Source organism: Nomia melanderi, chromosome 3, assembly GCF_051020985.1.
Source record: "Nomia melanderi isolate GNS246 chromosome 3, iyNomMela1, whole genome shotgun sequence".
Classification (NCBI taxonomy): Eukaryota; Metazoa; Arthropoda; class Insecta; order Hymenoptera; family Halictidae; genus Nomia; species Nomia melanderi.
The window spans coordinates 7,846,603-7,866,438 of record NC_135001.1 but is presented as its reverse complement, the minus strand read 5'-3'; the positions used below and the strand labels follow the sequence as shown (position 1 = coordinate 7,866,438).

Sequence of the window (19,836 nt, the reverse complement as noted above, 5' to 3'; positions counted from 1 at the left end):
TATTAATTATTTAGTATCACAATTCTTAGGTTACACGACAATCTAATTATTCACGCTACTGAATATTTGTATTCGACGTCAGTTATCTTACCAGTAATCATTATTTTCTTGTAATTCGGAAACCACGATCATCGGTGTGCGCCGTGGCGGTCAACGTGTTAATTAAGAAATATCAATTCTCGTTGGTGATTAATAAGTATAGATAAACTCGATTCGCGGCTGAATTCGCTCGTTTCGAACGGAACACCTTGTATGCATGGCCCGATGCCATTACCGCCTGAATCGTTAAGAATAACGCTCGTTGTCGATGGTAAACGCGTACAACAACACTGCCGCTGGTTATCCCTGTCGAATGTTTATGCAATTTAAACAATATTCTTTTCCGATAATTACGCGAACTTTCTAATGCTATTACTCACCAGCCTGTGTTACACTATGATAAGATTACGGTTGGTGGACACTGGTTGCACCGTTGCAGCTCGTCGAAAGACGAAAGTCGCCGATGCTGATGCAACGTCCAACGATAGTTGAGTTTGATTTCCAACCGTGCACCTAGGAATTTCTCATGGGGGTCGAGAATGTTGCTGCGTGTGTTTTACCTCTGACTACTTGTTTGATTGTTTTTGAACTGGACCGCGGATGTCGGCTTCCACGATATCGAAATACATATAAAGTTGAGTGAAATATATCTCATAAACACGTTCAATAACATCGTTGATTCATTTTCTTCCTGGAGAAGCTGTTGACAAGCTATTTAAATATTTAACCCATTAACGGGTACCATTATCAAGACCAATCACGGAAACACACTTTTTCTTCGAAAGATTCGTTTAACGGCATAAAATGTTTAATGGAAATTCAATGCTTCTGAAAAATATTTAATACGATTTTTGCTAGTTTAAAAAATGTATCACTGTTATAATCACGTGCCGGTGTGTAAACAAAAATCTGACGATTATAACAGTCGTCCGTGTTAACGGGTGAAAATTGAATACATATCTTGCAAATGCATTCAACGGTATTATTAATTGAATTTGTTTCCGGTGAAGCCACTGACGAGGAAAATTAGTTTCTTAATCAAGATCGATTCTATAAAAATCTTAATCCGCGTAGATATTTCTGGTTAGTTATTTTCATCGCGGTATAATCTCCAGCAGAATCGAATTGTTCGAATCGTTAATCCGACTTCAGTTTTTCTGTTTTTCTTTTGTTTGTTCTTTGCCAGCGATTTACATAGTCTCAGTGACGTCCGCGCAAAGGAACTTAATTAATACTAATCATTCTTTGTGCGACCGGTATTAATTCGAAAGGTAGCTCGGTCTTTCATTGGGAGTCAACAAAATCACCGTAAACGTTCGTTCGAAGAGCGACCAATCATCGTAACGACTCTGGAGGATAGTTCGGGATTACACCAGCCGTTGTAATGTCTTCCTTCGGGCAAGAAGCTTCCGTTAAATCCCGCTATAACTTCATTTCGCGTCGTCTTGTTGTTACGCCTCGTATCATCGACAGGAATGGTGGTCGTGTTATGTGGGCTGCGAATGTTTATGCAATTTCACACTTTCATAGATCACTTCATACAGGTCAGAGTCAAAGCCGCTACACTGATAAAAGTGCCCCCGGATCCACGGAACACCATAGAAATTTCGTTGGTAGTTGTTAAATTTCTTTCTTTTAATAATCGTTATACTATACAGACCAACCAGTAAAAATTCCATTATCCTGTAAACAGTTCCAACCGATTTTTCGTTACGCTGAAACGCGTAAACCGCAACGTGATCCATTTTTGGCGGAACTTGATAGCCCAACCGCGGAAGACTTAAATAATTCAACCGATCACTTTCTAAACGCGACAAAAGATTAACGTCGAAACCTCGTGTACGTTGTTGCTCCGTTCATTTTTACGTGTTATCCTTTTTGTCTTTTTAAGGATAATATTTTTGAAGGGAAGGTCCGGAACTCGTTCAAGGCGAACAACATGCCTCTGGATATGTCTATCAATTAACTATCCGATATTTCATCTATAAAACAAGACGAAAGAACGATCGTTATTGCATCATAACCGCGATTCACTCTCAAAGATATTTTTGATCCGTAGAAACGACACAGAACATGTCGCTTATCGTTATCGAAAAAAAGCAATGGTATCGTAAAATTTGCCAGTGCAACCGACGGGAACGACGTGTTTTAAGGTTCACGGGATCCATTAGCAGTTTCGGATAAAACAGATAGCGAGGCATAGAAAAAGGTTCGCCGATTTTTAAGACGGAACTGTGCCAGCGCAAAAATCGAATCGCGGAGCGGAATGGGAACGAAATTCGATCCTCTTAATCGAGAATCAACGAAATAACAGATCGCTGGTTTACTACTCTGCTTAAACGTTACCAATCTATCTTCACCCGAGTTCCGGTCTGAAAAAACAGTAGAACTGCGTTACAACTTCATTCGATATCCCTTGAGGATAGTGTTACATTCGCGCCAGTCCATATTCCGTTTCTACCATTTTATTGCAAAACTGCTGAGGTGTTTCGTTACGTTATCCCGCCTGTTTCCTTACGAATTCTTCTTCTGTTAACCCAGTTTGCCTGGGTGTACTTGTCTGACTAAGATATTTGTAACGAAACATTTTACTGGTTGTGTTTTCTTTAACTATAGTTTTACGAATGTTTATTGTACGGTTTATTCTACTATTCCCAGAAAAATGTATGTTCGTACGTTATCTTGGGAATTAGAGGTCTAAAAATAGACAATCAGGATACCTATTTGTGTAATTGTGTCTACCAGAAACGACGCAAATGTTTAGCAAATAATGTTTATAAGGTTTGAAAACTCAATTTGCAAATAGACGCGTTCTAGTCACATTCGTTGTACTCGTATAAGCACATATATATGTATATATAAATATTTAGCAACATTTTCAAGAAATTTAAATATATTATTAACTATATTAACTATATTCTTGAAAGTCTTTATATATTATACATATTATATACATATACATTAAATTAATAAGTATTATTAATATGTGTTTAATTAATAAATAATATTATTATTTTCAAGAAATTTAAATATATTATTCTTTGAAGATGTTTTCAATAAGGAAAAACTATTTCTTCGACTTTTTCGAAGAAATTATTTGTGGGACAAAATAGGTTAAGGCGACTCTAGTTGTCGTCTAATTACTCGACGCAAAACGCAAATCTCTTGTTTACCTGAACGCTTACCCGGGTATATAATCAAGCTAGAGGTAAATGTTGCCAGTATGTAGATTGCTGACTCTCATACGTTCATAGAGTACATAGGGTACATTACAGTTCAAACGTTTGACGGAGTCATTAGCTTATCCACGCAAATCCTCTTAACGCGATACAAAATTTATTTTAGATCCTACGGATCCTTAAACACTAAAACTTTTCTTTTCAAATAAATCACCGGATTTTCTTCCAGACGTGCACTTTCACTTTGACCATTTAATCCTGAACATTTAAACGATAGTGCCTACGGTTTATTCTAAACGTATTAAAATAAGAAGTTTAATGAAATGTCAACTCCATTTGTAAATTGGCATATGAAAATGTGAATGACAAAGTTATGAATAGACACTTTACATAGCAATGAGTAGCATTCTTGGTTAGCAATGAGATTGTTGCTCGAAAAGGTTACTATAATTTGGTGAAAAAAGGTAAGATTGAAGATACATACATTAAGGAATGAAGAAACGGTGAACAGTCCACTCACTGTTTTATAATAACTTCCTGAAAATTCAACCATTCAGTTCTGATTCACTTTTAAAATTAAACTTAAGTTCGGAACAGTACCTTATGGGGGCAGCAGTGAGATCTTCTCGAATCGCCGTTAGATGGCTACAGCAACGATTAATTCTACCAAGTTCCCTAATTTCTTAGATTTAAATGAAAATATTTGATATTCAACATCTAGATGAACGATATTTAAAATACAGGTGAAAAGAAGTATCGAAATCTGAAATAAAATGTATTCGAAACAGCATTGATTTTCCCATAAGTAAAAAAAAGTAGTGACAATAAGCTCCGACAGTGCTGCCGCCTAGCAGTAAAAGGCCGCATAATTTGTCGCCTCCATTTTATCTTGTCGAACCAAGCTTAGCCATTACATATCCAACGCGTTACCAGTTCGTTAGAGTGTCGTTTAATTCGTGAATATGTTTTAAAAGTACGCCTTCCGCTTGGACTAATTCGTGGTAATGCAAAAAGTGTTTACGGCGGTGAAACGTTAAGCGTAAAATTGTTTAAGCAAATTCTGATTTTTTCCACGGTATGTCAGAGGGCGAGGCTACAGCGTCGGAGAAGAAACAGCAGCCATTTCAGCAACAGCCACAACTCGGAGTGAGCTTGATGGCAAACATGGCATGGCAATATCCCTCGCCAAACAATATACACAACATGTTTCCTCCATATTCGGGGTAAATTTCCTGCCAAAATATTTATTCACATTTTCCCTTATCCTACTCCGAATGAAATGAGTCACCCGTAAACACGTATTTGAACAACGCAGATAGGCGTAACGTTGTATGATTTCATTTGGGTGATTGATTCCTGTATTCGCCTTCAATTTATATTAACTGAAACATTTTTTCCGTTGAAATGAATCAGCTGCATAAAACAAAATTGTAGGTGTAGGGTATGATCTGTATAAAGAAATTTATTGATGTATTTAAAAAAATACTGAGGTTGACCTAATTTTAGAGTAATATATAGAATGCAACCATCTATAGAAGGCACATTCGCATATGTAAATGTGTGCTTCCAGTGTGTTGGAACATTTGAACAGTTTATTGAACTTTTTCAAGTTTAGATGAATTTTAAAACTGTGCTTGTTACTTAGAAAAGTTTATTGTTAAGAAAAATATGTTTCAATTGTTGAATTGCATTTGTAAATGTAATTGTATGTTCTGCGTTATAGGCAATTGTATGGACCTGGATATCAAGGTGTACCTCATCAGGGGCAAATATTTAATTATTATCATACAATGATGCCTGGGTATGGACAACCTTTTACTCCACAGCAGATACAACAGCAGCAGCAGCAGCATCAACAACAGCAGCAACAGCAACAGCAGCAGCAGCAGCAACAACAGCAGGGAAGCAATCAAGGGAAACAACTTCATCAACAGCCTCCTGTACCTGGGACACCAATGTCTCTGGAGGATGAGTCTGACCTTCCTCCTCTTCCACCTGGACCACCTCCATCCGTACCACAATCTCAACCACATAACAATCAAGTGCAACAAACTATGCAGCCCCATCCAGGATACATGTATAACTCTTTTCCTTATGGTAGCTGGAATGGAATGCATAGTGACATGTCTCGTAAGTCTTTTTAACATATATGTACAATTATGAGATGACTTGATGTTTAACAGGATGGCACAGAAGCAGGAGGGGTCTATCACTAGAGATTTTGATTACGGTTTTGATTGGTTATGTATGACCATATTGATGAATAGAAAATTAGTATTGAAAATAAGATGAGAAAACATGAAAGCTGACTAATGAAATTCACATTCCTCAGTCTTGCCATCAAGTCATTTCCCTACTGTATATGATTTTGTTGTTTCAACAATACTTTAACAATACATCACCTTTGTTTTAGAATACAATAATCAAATTCGTTTTAATGTTCAAAACAAGAAGAATGGTTTGACATTCACTCCGTCTGGCAATAGTGGGGCTGCAAAGAAAAAACGTAAGCGGAACAAAAACTTAGCGGCACAATTCAACAATAGTTTTCAGGGGAACAATCCCACAACCACTTTCGTACCGGGTCCCAATTTGAAGACAGAACTACCACCTCTACTCCCCGCGCAGCGCGAGGTTGCAGCTCCTCCTCCACCAACAGAAGAATCCCCTGCTTCTCCTAAACCTGCTACTACTACCGTTAACACAACTCCTAGTGCTGGCACGCCGGCGATAGGTACCCCCTCTGTTGTGACAACCCCGAGTCCAGTTGGAGATTGGCCTGACAGTTTGAAGAACTATGTTAATCGATGCTACGAAAAGTGCAAAACGGCGGTGGACAAGGATCAAGTTGAAATTATATTAAAAGGAAAGATTACGCGCGCTGCGAATGATGGCTCGCTATGGGTGAAGGATTGGGACCAAGAACCTTTACCTAGCATCCACAGCGAACGCATGACAATGACCATCAAACCTCAGAAACCGGCGTTAAAGTTGAACAATTTGGCAAATCCACTGATCACTGCACAGGGAGGCTTGCGCAAGCCAGGCCTCTCTACTTCTCTTGGGGCTCGGCTTGGTGCGCGTCTCTCTGTCAGTCACAAACGGTCGAGGTCAAGGTCGAGGACTAGATCTAGATCAAGATCAAGATCCAGATCGATATCAAGATCGAGGTCGAGATCGAAATCGAGGTCGAGGTCGCGTTCGAACACACGTAGCCCACCGTCCCGAAAGTACAGACGTAGCACATCGTCATCGTCCAACGTTAGTGACCGGGAATACGATTACAAATCATTAAAGACGAAAAAATCTTCTAAAAACAAACAAAACCACAGCAGCAAGAAAGCAAAGAAGACTAAACAGATGAAATCACATTTCTATTCAGAATTTGGTTTAGCTACAGGAAACACCGAGGAACTGGGATCCAAGGAGAAACTACAGCAACGCGCAGCAAGATTTAACGACAGTATTTCCAGGACCGTCAGCAATGGTGTTAAAGATGATTCTTCAGCAGAATTTGATTTAACTGGTCTTCACATTGTTGGAACCTGCAAGGATATAGAAAAACCCTATTTGCGGCTAACATCTGTAAGTTCTTGTATCATTAATAATGTATTACCTTTGTATTTTGTATTTTTTTTTCTATTTACAAAATTCTTATATTACTTGTACGTTACAGGCTCCAGCTCCCTCCGCTGTACGACCGGTAAGTGTACTCCAAAATTCTTTGGTACATGTCAAGAAGCGTTGGGTGGCTGATCAAGACTATAGATATGCTTGTGATCAACTTAAATCCATTCGTCAAGATCTTACCGTCCAAGGTATTAGAGATGCATTTACAGTCCATGTGTACGAGACGCATGCCCGTGTAGCTCTAGAAAAAGGCGATCATGAAGAATTCAATCAATGTCAGACACAGTTAAGGATGCTGTATCAAGATGTCGGCGGAGAAAATCGGTGTGAATTTATCGCATACCGAATATTGTATTATATTTTCACAAAGAATACGCAAGGTAACGAAATCACACATCGAAATCTTTCAGATGAGATATAAGATATACCAAACATCTTATCATGTTCTTTACTGCGAAGGGGGTTTTGAATTTTTACCACTAAATGATAGTACTTCATGGATGTTAAGCGATATACTATATCTTATCTGTGGACATATTTGAGATTTGGAAAAGACAAAAGAATTATCAACATTTTTTACAACTCCTGTTACAGATTTGACAACGATTTTAGCCGCTTTATCGAAAGAAGACAAAAACGATGAATGTATAAAGCATGCATTGAAAGTACGTTCGGCTTGGTGGCTGGGCAACTTCCATGCCTTCTTCAAACTATACGCTGTCGCGCCAAGAATGGCGGCCTTCCTGATGGATTGGTTTGCTGCAAGAGAACGCAAGAATGCATTAAAGTGCATGATAAAGTCGTACGTACTAAACATTTTGTTAATCATTATCCATTTATATTTGTTAAACTATATCCAAACAGTATTTGCTAATATTATGCAAACAGTAGTATCATTAATGGACAACAATCTTTTGCAGATCATATTTCACAATTTCCTCTTTATGTCATCTTCAGATAATCGATATTGATTTTTTTTATATATTTTACATATCTAGTAGATAGTCGATTTTAAATACATTAGCGTAGTAGTTGCATATCATTAGTGAAGTCATAAAATTTTACGCTTCCTTTACAGCATAGATATAAATAAATTGAACGCAGTGTCATTAATTGTCAAAAATATTTTCATATCTCTGTTGGAAATATATTTCTCATTATTCTAATTATTGACTTGTGGAATTTATCAATTTGTAAAAGTTATACAGGGATTCGTAGTTGTATGGAGAACGATGGAAGATTGAGCAATTTTTTTTGTCATTTATATAATCATGTATAGATTTCTGTTACAGGACATCGTAGCTGAAAAATAATTACTTTTTATATATATATATATACATATATATATACACATACATATTCAATTACTACTTCTCATTAATATAATTTGTAATGTACATACAGTTCACGCACAATTGTCTAATGATACATTTCTTCTACTGTTTAGCTACCGGCAAAATTTGGCGGTTGATTTCGTCGTGGCAGAATTGGCCTTTGAATCTTTGGACAAGTTTTATGAATTTGTCAATGAATTCGGGTTGGTTTATGCTGATCCTGAACAACAGCTAATCGACTGCAAGACAAGCAGTGGTTCTCTAGGTGCTTGGTAAAAGCAATGTCAGTCTTCTAGTTTCTTGTGGAAGCCGCATAAACAAATCGATTGTTCCTTGTGCACACTGGTAGGCGCAAGTTCTCCTTACGCGTGTGCCCTATATGCGCTTGTCTCTCTCTCTCCCACTAGTATATGCGTATGTGGACCTGCACGTACATATGCATATACACACGTCGCCCCATTACGATGATTCTTCTCGCTGTTCTCTTTAAAATCATTGTTCTTTATTGATCGATTCACATCGTTCAAACAACAATCTTGTATACGAGAATTCCTTCCACGATAAAGCTGTACATAAATCTCAATCTTGGCCCACTTTACCTGACCTCGAAGCGGAGATGTTTCGTGGGGCTCTTACAAGTTGTACAAAGGATTCTGGGTGACCAGTTTCTGGTCATCTGCAACTACCTCAATTCGAACTCGGTATGAAGCCGGGGCTTGTAGCGAATTATGACAATGACAAAAAAAAAAAGAAAAAGATCAGAAAAGAAAACAACGAATCGTCTTTTGGGAGAAAAGTTGTCGTCGGGTTGAACTTCGAGTTCTTCGATAAATAGCCAAGTCCCCCTCCCGTTCGTTGATTGTTGCATTTTTTCGCCTGTCGTCTCTAGTAAGTCGTACAAACGCCTTTTTAAAACGCTGCCCGCAACGGAACCGGAATTTTTTGTACCTGGTTGCCAATCCTTTTGCCCAATCGAAAACGCCTCACGGTTATCATCTGATGGGGAGCTTCGAAATTCTATGGATGAAGGATATATGACATGGGAGTTGACGGGACCGATTTATACGTGGACGAAGAACGCGTCATTTGGCTGGATCACGAATCTCGAGAAATTCTTTGTGGAAGATTGAGGTGCTATAAAGGGAACTGGCACGCCGGGTAACATTTCGATTGAAGAAAGAGAGAAAGAAAGCCACGACGGAGACCAACGGGTTGTGTCTTTATTGTGAATTCACGATATAAAGGCATTGACTATTGTGGAAGTAGTCGACGATACGCGTTCAAATATTGACGCCTAGAAACTTTAACCGGAACAAAAATCTATTTTGCGTCTCATGTCTCCATTCGCGTGTGATACAAGTGATTTATTTTTATCTTTTTAAGTGTTTACCACAGGACATTCTTTTTTTTTCTCTCCTCCAATTAATCTCTGTTACATTTTCGGTTATCGAGAGAATGTTTTTCCTCGATTTCTCTGCCCGTACAGAAATACATAGGAGTATTATCATCATCATAACTGAGAGAAGAAAAAGTGGACTATTTCATTGTACGATCACATTCGAACAAGGGTGTTTGTGCATAATAAATTATTTAATTTTTCGAATATTATATTACTTTTTAATGCGTTACACATTAGAAGAACCTAACGGATTTACAGGGAATCTTTGTTGTAAATTGAAATAAAACGTTTTATTATGTTGTAATTCAACTTCTTCATGACCTAGACATCACAGGAAAACAATGGTAGAGTTATTTTGGTAATTCGATAATGTATTCCAGACAGTTCATAAAAAATATTTAACCCTTTGATGTCACAAATTTCCTGACTGTCCATTTTAATAGGGTAGTTATTGCTGGTTAAATATACATGGCAGTTGGTACGAGAAGGACGAAAATCTTTGATGTATTTCATGATAGATTAAAAATAAAAAAAAAAGTAATGTATATAAAAAAATATTGATTTACTATAAAAAATACTGCCAGAGAAGTTCATATAAATTACATGAATGAGCAACATGATGTAATTTTTTATAACGGTGCTTTAATACAAGCTTCTAGTAGACCTTCCCTTACTTCCTTGGTTCGTTCATTGTGCAAAGTTAAAAGAAAAAAAAAAGAATTACTGATAAAATTGTGCGAAGCTACGTTAGAGCTATTTAAATTCGATATTATACAAATATTCAGGTTTGATATACTTCTCTTTTTATATTTCTTCCTCCTAGATCATACACATATACGTGTACGAATTGATCGCTACATCATGAAATGCATATAATAATAATTATACATATTCCAAACATTCTTACGGAACGATCAAGATCGCTTGAATAGAATTTAATGCAATAAATAACAAAAATTAAATACTGCCATAACAAACAAAAAAATGAAAGTTCAGAATTTCAAATTCCAAACGATTCATAGTAACGCGACGAAATTTTTTGTTAATCCCTTCGAACATAAATATTTCATGAAGTAAACGCGCGTTTTACCGAGATTCTCGAGTTCCCGTGGTTTGTGTTTTAATACTTTCAAGAAACATTCGTGTAAAAGACTAAAAGACCGACGTTGTACACGGCCGTGTTGACAATTACAAAGTGCGTAATAACGTTACATTTCGCAGAGCGTTTCCAATCGTTCTCATTTAGTGTAAACCAGAATTATATATATGTATATATATAATTATACTGTTACCATCTTTCAAAAACACCGCGTAATCTTGTTAAACATTGCGCGAACAAAATTAACAATTACTGAAATTATGATTTGAAAAGAATAACCCTAAGATATTTGTCGCAGTGCTAATCAAAAGTGTGGCAACGTTGATCTGATTCTTTGAGCAAACGAATCATAAATCTCCGTTAGATGTTACAGCATCGATAAGAATTCGCTCTAAATTTACATCAACAATTTTATTGGCAGCTCACCCAGATGCGTGAGCTGAAACTTCAACCGTAATGTACAACATTAACGGGAACACAATCGATGACGACATGGATGCATTTAAAAGACGGTTAACGTATATTACAATTCTTAACGCACATATTGGCTGACGTAATATAGTTACTACTAGACCACAGAAATTCAAATACTTCTACCATACATCAATTCAGAAAATACGATAAATTAATGACCTAAATCAAGTTCAATACAGCTTCTATTTTACGTTAAATCTACTAAGGATCGGAGGTGAACGAAGTTGATTTGATTCCTGCTTTTCTAAATTGATCTGGAAATAATCTAAATTTGCATGAACGTCCGCGGTCTAGTTATCACTTATATATTACTTAAATAAAAAATTGTTAACAGTTATAGTGAAACGGTAGTTCCACAATGAAAATCAGAATAACTGACACTTGGAGAATAATTTATACGGATAAGGAAACGAAACTGTTATATTGGGTAATGTTGCGTTTCAAGATATCTGCGCAGGGGCCCAAGACTCTTTCGAACCTTGCCCTATCCAGTTTTACACATTTTAAGGGACCCCGAGCTACGACTGTCGCAGCCCGTGGCCTATCTAATAACAATGCGATCTCACCTGTAATTAACAGTAGCATTAAATGTCATTTACACTTATGGTACAAAGGCAAACCTTAACTGAAAAATCATTTTAAACCTTACCGAAGTAATCAGATGGCCCTAAACGACCCACTTCTGCTGGTTCCTCATTCTCCGAGCGTTGTTGAAGGACCACAGCGGTGCCCTCTACAATTATATAAAAGTCCTCACCCGGTTCACCCTGTCGAACTATCGTCTCGCCGTCATCAAATGCCACCGGTTCTAAAGCATCAGCCACCGTCAACCGTTCCCACTTATCCAAAGATTCTAAACATAGATCAGGTATTATACAAGCAACTTGTAAGTGACGATGTAGTGAAATTTGGAACTGGCAGGACAATCGATTGCATCATGACAAAGCTGTCTTTTCAAATATTCCTGGGAACTTTTAAAATACTAAAGGCTTTATCAGGTGTAAGGACCCTGGTTGATCTACATCCGCAGCAAAAAGCTTCTGTCTATGGTTCTTCATCTCACCTAATATTGATACTCTGGAAAGGAACTCCTCGTACATCTTTCGCTTCCTTATAGTGGAACCCATAAGGATTCTGCGATAAGAATCTCTGTCGATGCCCCATAACTTAACGTCTGTTTTCGCTAGGACGGTCGCTGCACGCGGCGTGCCGTAGATCAGCGCCAATTCACCAAAACTCCCACCTTCCCCGATCGTGGTCGCTAGCTCACCGTTGACGAATATCTCGACTTCCCCCTGATCGATCACATAGAAATTGTCGCCCTCGTCCCCTAACCAAGTATAACAAAATTTCAGGTTAAATTAGCGTACTTAACCGTTCCAGCAAACAGTATATCGTGTACAAAGCGGTGCGTCGCAAATAGGAAACACTTAAGTGGCCTCTTTGACAAAGCCACTTAACCTTTACGCAGGCCAGAAAGTAATTAGCGGTCGATCATCTAGTATTTACGACCCACACTAATTTTCTTAATATACTTCGGTACTAGAATTAGGATTTGAACAAAAAAAATCAGAAGAACATGCGATAATTGAATAGAAAAAGCTAGAGAAACAGGTCGAGCTCTGAAGAATGTGATATTCAACAAAATCAACTAACTGTAAATAGGTGTACAGAAAAAAATGGATCAAATTGTATAATTTTAACACGTTGAATGCCGCACGATTTTATAGATCAAAATACACGAAATGGAAAATATATATTATTAAATCATTTGATCGAATTGCGCTATTATCATTACATGTTCATCTATCTGAATATCACCGCATTAGGTAGCATCGATTATAATATAGAAATATTTTCAAATAATCGTCGTTTAATTGAGTGAACTATAATAATTCGATTTGGTCGAGGATCACCGGTGACCTTCATGGCATTGAACGTGTTAATCTAGCAAGTTGTCAAATTTGGCAATGATTACCCTGCCTAATGATTGCCTCCCCTGGCAAAAACGTGACTGGGAACATAGCGTCGAATATGTCGGAACGTTCGTTCTCATCTAAATGGGCGAAAAGAACATTTTTAGCGATGGCCTTGCTCAGAGCAGCCATCGTTTTGTAGTCCTTAGGCACGACCTTCTTGACATAACTGGTCGCATCCTCCTCGGAGACCGGCTCCGCGGAGATGCCACCTCTACGCCTTGGTACTTGAGGACCTTGCTGACCCGCGGGTATGTCCTCCGTATCTTCGGGACTAGTCGCGATTTGTTGCTTGGCATCATGAGCCTGTTCCTGAAAACACGACCATAATAAACTAATTTTAATCAAATAAATTACTATTTCCTTCAACGTAACAGAAACAGTCAATATAAAAATGTATGATTTTCTTTTTATCAAAATGATATGCACTTTGCTAAGTCGACTTGTATCGCAACATTGAAACAAATAAATTTATTCATTTAATTATTGATGTATAATGTCTTTTTTAAATTTGCAGCAGTATCAGTTTTAAATACATTGTTTATGTAACACTAGAACTACCGAACAGTCAAATTGACTTTTTGAAATTTTTCTGTAGAAACTCTAAGAGTGCTATTATTGAGATTTCTATTGATGAACAATTCAGTTTGCCTATTTTTTAATCAATTTCTGTAGTAATTTCTCAGAGAATTATCTGTTATGTTTTTAATCATTGTTAAAGGAGCAATCAGGAATGGGTCATTTTGACCTCTCTGGTAGTTGTAGTGTTAAGCTATTATTATTCTTATATTGTTTATTCTGCTTTACTCGCCTGCTGCACCATGACGACAGTGTGTCCTCCTAGTCGTTTTGCAGCACACTAACCGCGATGTCGTCTTTTAATTTGACTTTTTTTCTTTTTCAACTAAAACGAACACGACACGTGCCTCGATAGAAAAAGAGAGAAAGGGAAAATGAGGGAAGTAGAAAGAAGGGGAGGAAACCAATGCGCTTTTATAAGTCAGTTTTGTTTACACATGCGCGGAATAACTACAGAACCCTTCCCCTAATGAAATCACATGCTTCTTGAAATTTTCTGAGCGTACAGGATGTCTCGAGTGTCAGGCGAGACGGAGGGAACAGAGAATTCTATTTCGTGAAGGTGACTCGGAAATCATCTTGATACAAAAATATTCATCTATTAACCGAATACTTTCTTGGCAACGAGCATCTATAAAAATATTATTTACACTGTTAATTTGCATTCGAGAGGTAACTCTCACTCAGCATTTGATTTCATATTTAATATTATACTTTGTATAATAGCTTTGTTTCTCAATGTACGTGTGATTTCTTTTCGAGTCAGTTTTACAAAATATCGTCTTCATCTCAACAGAAAATATTCAAATATTTCTAGTGAAAAACTTTCGAGTGCAAAGGGTTAAAATAAATATCTATATTAATGAACGTTTCAATCAAATAAATTTATGAGCAGTCGGATGAGCACAGACGACAAATCAATTCGTTCTCTTCTTTCAACGTTGATGCATGCCTTTACAAAAGGACTAGGAGGAGGTTTGAAAAAAAAATCTATCTCGTAATATCGTCGTCTATTGTTTTTCTAAAGTTCGACTATGCTTGTTGTAAAATTATAGAAGCCCACGGGAAAAATGTTACACGGCGTACAAACACGACGCGAGTATAGCTGAAGAAGGTTGGCAAATAATGCCATAGGTCACTTGGCGTTTTCACGGATGAATGGTGTCTCGTAAATGCATAATGAATTCCTTCGTGAACACATCAAGACAATATCTGCAACTTCACGCCGCTTAAAAAATCCCTTGTTCGGTCGGTTTCGATTGTTTCGATCACTTTCATCCCGCTTACCACAGATGTCTCACGAATTTTGATCGCAAACGAACACGATCGCGAGATAAGTCATGCTTGGCTGCTTGGATCTCTCCTCGTATCGATCACTGAACTTTTACATGAACGGGATACCAACAAATTAACAATTCGTAGCGATACAAATTGACGAACGTGTTACAGGCGATCCATTCATGAATTAGTAATATTAACGACGCTTTTATGGTCAATAATTCATGGCACGAGTACCCGTTGATTGCAACACCTTCATACAGAGGGTGACTCAAAACCTGATATGTTAGCTACTCTGATATTTACAATGGAAGAAAAAGTATTACAATCAAATGATATTCCTATTGAACTATTTGAGAAAACATTTAAATCGATCAAATTACGAATATATAAATATCAACTCGATGTATGCGTATATAGGGAAACGTTAAAATAACACTATCTCGTGACGAACATTCGAACTACGCTCTAACAATAGCACCGAATTAAAAGCAGTGTCAAGACTAGTCGGTCAATGGTCTTAGCACGTGGTAAAATAGCATTGTACTTTCAGCCAATTGTCATATACGACGTTTACTGCTTTCTTCTCGTGTAATTTGTCTCTGACCTTTATTAAAACACAGTCATTCAATTGCACCAATTAGCAAACTGCAAATCCAAAATTCTTTTCATCAAGGACAACTTTCAAGGACCAAACAGTTATGTGGATTCAAAGCGTTTGAATTCAAGGTATCTTAAATAAATGTAACGCGGAACCAAATGATTTTACATCTCTCAGAAAATGAATGGAAAACGTTTGATGATGTTTAAAATAGAAAACCCGGTCACCAAAATCTTTGAAATGTTGTTTCTATCACTACGATTGCAAAAGAAACTTTCAAAACTCTAGTAATAAATTAAAACTAGATTAAAATCAACTGACACTTATATCCTGTACCAGGGCAATCTATTTCGAGAATAAACGAAAAAACAGAACATCGACAAGTTTCAATCGAACATTGGAATTCGAATAAGCTGCGTTAAGTTACTCGACTGCGGACTTGTTTAGCGATAATAAAATTCATATGTACAATCATACCTTGTCCATTATTTATTTCTACGACCGCCTGTGCACGATAATTTCGTCAAATATATCCTTCACTGGCACCAACACGCACTCACACACGCGCGCGTGCGCTAATTTCGAAAACGGAAGTCACGGAAACTGGATTTTCTCGTTGTCAAAAGTTACGAACTGAACTAACCGACCGCACGAGGCGCGCGAGAGGACGATCGTGTCTGATCGCGACGTCCCGCCGTGGCGCTTCGGAATTTTCTAAGGCCTCGCCAAATTCGATTAATACGACAACGATCTTTCGCGGCACGGCGCTCTGCGTGATGCTAAAGGGTAGGGGGTGGCCGCGTGTGTCGTATCACTTAGGAGGGAGTGGTAAGATTGAAAATGACCGAAAACACAGAAACATTCTGTTAATACGAATTCTTCAGTACTAGACGTACAAAAATTGGGAGAGAAGGAATAACGTTTAATTCAATGCATTAACCCTTTGCACTCGACAGTTTTTCACTGAAAATATTTAATGTTTTCCGACGAGATACAGACGACATTGTTTGAAACTAATTTAACGATAATTCACAGATAATTTAAGGAACGAAGCTATTTTGTTTAAACATTTCACATAGCAGTACAAAGTTTAATTTAACACTATTTTTACCTGTTTTTCACTTAAAATTACTTTTTTCAGTTAAATCATTTGTCCGCAATTGAATTTTGGACATTTCCTATAATTCATTTTATAATCGTTACTGAAAAAGTCGAATAGTCAATTTAGAATATACAACTAAACTCGGAAAATAATTTTAATTAAAAAATTCCAAAGGTGCCTTTTGACACTTTCGGTAGAAACAATGTTAAAATACTTAATATTCAGCTTCATAGGTTTGCTGTATCAAATAAAGTGGTCATTAAGAGTCACCTCTCGGATGCAAAGGGTTAATAATTTCGGTGGGTTAAAAATAATAATAAAAAAAATATCAATCATAAAACCGTTATAAGTCACATAAAAATCCGTGGTCTGATGATTATAAAAAGATTCGTATAACATTATTTGAAAAGACCGGTACGGTACGGGCACGTTCCCTCTAAACAGGCGCGAAAACGTAAAATCGAATATTTCTGTGAATGCCGCTAACGAATCAATCGACTGCCGATAGAAGGAACATGGAAATGAACTACGAGATGTAACGTAAGAAAATTTCCATCGCAACGTTGTTCCATTTGCATGTGTTTCGAGAACGTCGCGACCACGAAATGCGTTACACACGGACTTTCGACGCTGTTGGCTAAGGTTGCGCGTCTCGTTATATTTCGAGCGTACTTCTATATTTAGAGCATGCCCCTATACAGCGTTCGTCGTGACGGTATTCAAGATTTTCTTGAGTTTTCGTGATCATTGGATAAACGATAATGAGAATGAGAATAGTATTCTACTAACGAAAACGAACCAGATGACTTTGAAATTTCGTTTGAATTTGTTAACCGTATGATTTTCGGCCACCAAATGTTTATTTATAAACAAGCGAAAAAGAATAAATTAGAACAGATATTATGATGGAACTAGATAGAATTTTCAGGTAAATAAATAAAAAAAAAACGAGAAATTGTTAAATTACAAGTACAGATGAATTCAAATCATAAGTTACAGAATTTGTGTTCGATACAATTAATAGGTTAATAGTTAGGAACATCCTGTATATCGTGGCTACCAATCGAACTAACGATTCGCATATTGCGACATGCCCCTAATTTTATGAGATTTAAATCCCTTCGTGCGTTACTGTTCGCGTGGTCGACTAAGAAATGGAAAATGGTATCGATCATTACTGTGCAACGTAACCCTGCACCGTATAGACTGCAAGAAAGGGGCCACCTAAATCTCTGTTGTTTTCGAAGATGCGAAAATCTCGTCAAGGTCAAGGCTATACCGCTCGGATGAAAAATGAGGATGCAACTGTCGTGGAGACCTCTCTAGACTACAAATAACACATGAAATTAATATCTGGACGCAATATTTCGTGTTACAGATAAAAGTGTATAGAGAGTGATTATTAGACAGTAATTTTCTCTAAATAATTAAAAGCTAGTACTAAAAGAAATGAGGAGAATTATTGTACAAAGGACTACATTAAATTTTCAAATATCATAAATGAAAACATGTTGTTATACTTCTTAATGTTTCAGAAAATATTTTATACTGATAAATCCAAGAGAAACAATAAAGTTTCTACGATGTTACGTGCCAACTCCCTACCACGTAAAAACATTACTCCCACTCGAATACTCACAGATCGAATGTGTTTATAAAAACGCATTTCGCGCCAAATTTTAACCTCACAAACAATTACAGAATAAAAATAAGAGAGTATATTTCAGTATTAAAAAAAAATTAAACTAAATGCTTTGAGGTTTTCAATAAAATATGAAATTAAGGAAGTAAATAATGACAGAGAATTTATAGTATTGTATATAATAGTTTAAAAATTCTCTTTTTTTTAACAAAACTAAAAATTGCGCATTTGTTCAGCATAGAAAAGTTTCCCATATTAAATTCATAATGAATTCTCATCTGAAATGTTATGTAGTATTTATTAAAAGAATTTTCTAAAATGAAATTCATTAAAACAGTAAATATTATATCGATATAACAATTGGTGAATTGGCTTTTTTTAGTGTAATTATTATTATTTAACAGGCTTTATAAAGGTATATATTATTTTTATTATTTGGTATTATGAATTTCACTCACAAGACTAAAGTACTTTGATATAATTTCCCTTTTAGATTTGTGTAGCATAACATACAAAATATTTCTTTCTAGTACACCTATATTATTATTTTAAATCAAAGAAGATACTATTAGAGAAAAATGTACTTATGCATTGATATCAATAGACAATATTTTATTACAACTATTGAGTCAAAAATAATTTTAGTAAAACCATAATAGAAAATTACATTTTTATACCATAGTCTAATAGAAATAATATTTAATGTACTGACATACTGACATATTGAAAGTACCATTAATAACTGAAAGGAAGATTAATCGGTGTAACACTTTTCTCGCTTACTATATATTACCCATACTTGTCAAACGCTGGAACGATATTGAAGTCTATGTATATGAGTATTTATATACGGAATTAATGTAATTTGCATCATATACAAACCGACTGTTTCACTACATGATTATTAAGGAATTGTATTTGTTAGAAATAGCCTAATAAATTCTTAATTGGTCGGCAGATCTCAAACGAGCAGCGAAATGAAATAAGAGGTTATTTACAGGCGTTGCAATTCAATACATACCCGTTCTAGTTTCTGAAAATATTCCCTCAAGAAGGATATGGGATTTTCAGGACGTCCAACACACAGTTGCACTATACAGTCTTTTAAAACTTGTTGAATATTGTGTCTCTGCACGTATTCCTCGCACTCTCTTAAACTTTGCTCTTCCTCAAGATTCCCCGCCATATTGATGCACAACAGCAAATACCTTCTCAACGATTTTGCACTCGACAGGGTATGTTGAACGCACTTTCTGACGTTCACAACTCAATTTTTTAATGTAAATAATATTAACACGTATCGTACGGACCTTATCATATGTTATTTGATACACATTCAGTAGCAAAAGACTATAACGATCAAAGTTATAATTTAATCGAATATAACGCCATCGATGCTATGCGTCTATAGTTTATCGTAAAAGTACTAGTCGTATCAGATTTCATTGATTCTTTTATAATTTATGTTGTATCAAATATTTTAAGCTTTTGAAGTAATAATTTT

At 36.4% G+C, this 19,836-nt stretch overlaps 3 protein-coding genes across 12 annotated transcripts in view; 1 reads left to right on the top strand and 2 right to left on the bottom strand.

The window, feature by feature from the left end:
* LOC116431473 (uncharacterized) overlaps nt 1-3,927 on the bottom strand; it is a 60,054-nt gene extending 56,127 nt beyond the window's left edge. For 2 of the 6 annotated variants that reach the window (XM_076365982.1, XM_076365983.1), the window contains exons 1-3: nt 3,703-3,780; nt 420-750; nt 92-345 (exon numbers count right to left, since the gene is read on the bottom strand). The gene's annotated coding sequence lies outside the window, so the exon portion shown is untranslated. Of the gene's footprint in view, nt 1-91; nt 346-419; nt 751-3,702 lie in introns of all 6 variants that reach the window. The other 4 variants (XM_076365984.1, XM_031986982.2, XM_031986998.2 and 1 more) reach the window with 4 other exon arrangements.
* A 368-nt stretch (nt 3,928-4,295) lies between these two features.
* On the top strand, nt 4,296-9,785 carry LOC116431514 (leukocyte receptor cluster member 8 homolog). 3 transcript variants are annotated; one of them, XM_031987062.2, is made up of 6 exons: nt 4,296-4,441; nt 4,942-5,348; nt 5,632-6,803; nt 6,895-7,228; nt 7,443-7,650; nt 8,296-9,785. In XM_031987062.2, the coding sequence occupies exons 1-6, from the start codon at nt 4,296-4,298 to the stop codon at nt 8,456-8,458; spliced, it is 2,430 nt and encodes an 809-aa protein (XP_031842922.1). In that variant the 3' UTR covers nt 8,459-9,785. The 3 variants fall into 3 exon arrangements, with proteins under 3 accessions (XP_031842922.1, XP_031842912.1, XP_076222101.1); XM_076365986.1 differs by lacking the exon at nt 8,296-9,785 and having other exon boundaries at nt 4,297-4,441; nt 4,942-4,967; nt 5,045-5,348; nt 7,443-7,948; XM_031987052.2 differs by lacking the exon at nt 8,296-9,785 and having other exon boundaries at nt 7,443-7,948.
* Pka-R1 (protein kinase, cAMP-dependent, regulatory subunit type 1) lies at nt 9,582-19,763 on the bottom strand. 3 transcript variants are annotated; one of them, XM_031986734.2, is made up of 6 exons: nt 19,354-19,491; nt 13,942-14,034; nt 13,133-13,442; nt 12,218-12,484; nt 11,804-12,007; nt 9,582-11,720 (listed from the first exon to the last, which is right to left on the bottom strand). In XM_031986734.2, exons 2-6 carry the CDS (start codon nt 13,951-13,953, stop codon nt 11,548-11,550), a joined length of 966 nt encoding a protein of 321 aa, XP_031842594.1. In that variant the 5' UTR covers nt 13,954-14,034; nt 19,354-19,491; the 3' UTR covers nt 9,582-11,547. The 3 variants fall into 3 exon arrangements, with proteins under 3 accessions (XP_031842594.1, XP_031842585.1, XP_031842601.1); XM_031986725.2 differs by lacking the exon at nt 13,942-14,034 and having other exon boundaries at nt 19,354-19,763; XM_031986741.2 differs by lacking the exons at nt 13,942-14,034; nt 19,354-19,491 and adding an exon at nt 16,066-16,285.
* Nucleotides 19,764-19,836: the final 73 nt, after the last annotated feature.

What these genes read in the sequence shown, in the direction of transcription:
- Pka-R1 (XM_031986725.2), bottom strand. Translation starts at nt 19,518, where the DNA reads ATGGCGGGGAATCTTGAGGAAGAGCAAAGTTTAAGAGAGTGCGAGGAA. An exon ending in TTCCAGAGTATCAATATTAG is followed by an intron (nt 12,008 to 12,217) that starts GTGAGATGAAGA and finishes ATCTATGTTTAG; the next exon opens with AATCTTTGGATAAGTGGGAA. An exon ending in AGGGCCATCTGATTACTTCG is followed by an intron (nt 11,721 to 11,803) that starts GTAAGGTTTAAA and finishes TGTTAATTACAG; the next exon opens with GTGAGATCGCATTGTTATTA.
- LOC116431514 (XM_031987052.2), top strand. Translation starts at nt 4,296, where the DNA reads ATGTCAGAGGGCGAGGCTACAGCGTCGGAGAAGAAACAGCAGCCATTT. An exon ending in AATGCATAGTGACATGTCTC is followed by an intron (nt 5,349 to 5,631) that starts GTAAGTCTTTTT and finishes CCTTTGTTTTAG; the next exon opens with AATACAATAATCAAATTCGT. An exon ending in TTTCACAAAGAATACGCAAG is followed by an intron (nt 7,229 to 7,442) that starts GTAACGAAATCA and finishes CTCCTGTTACAG; the next exon opens with ATTTGACAACGATTTTAGCC.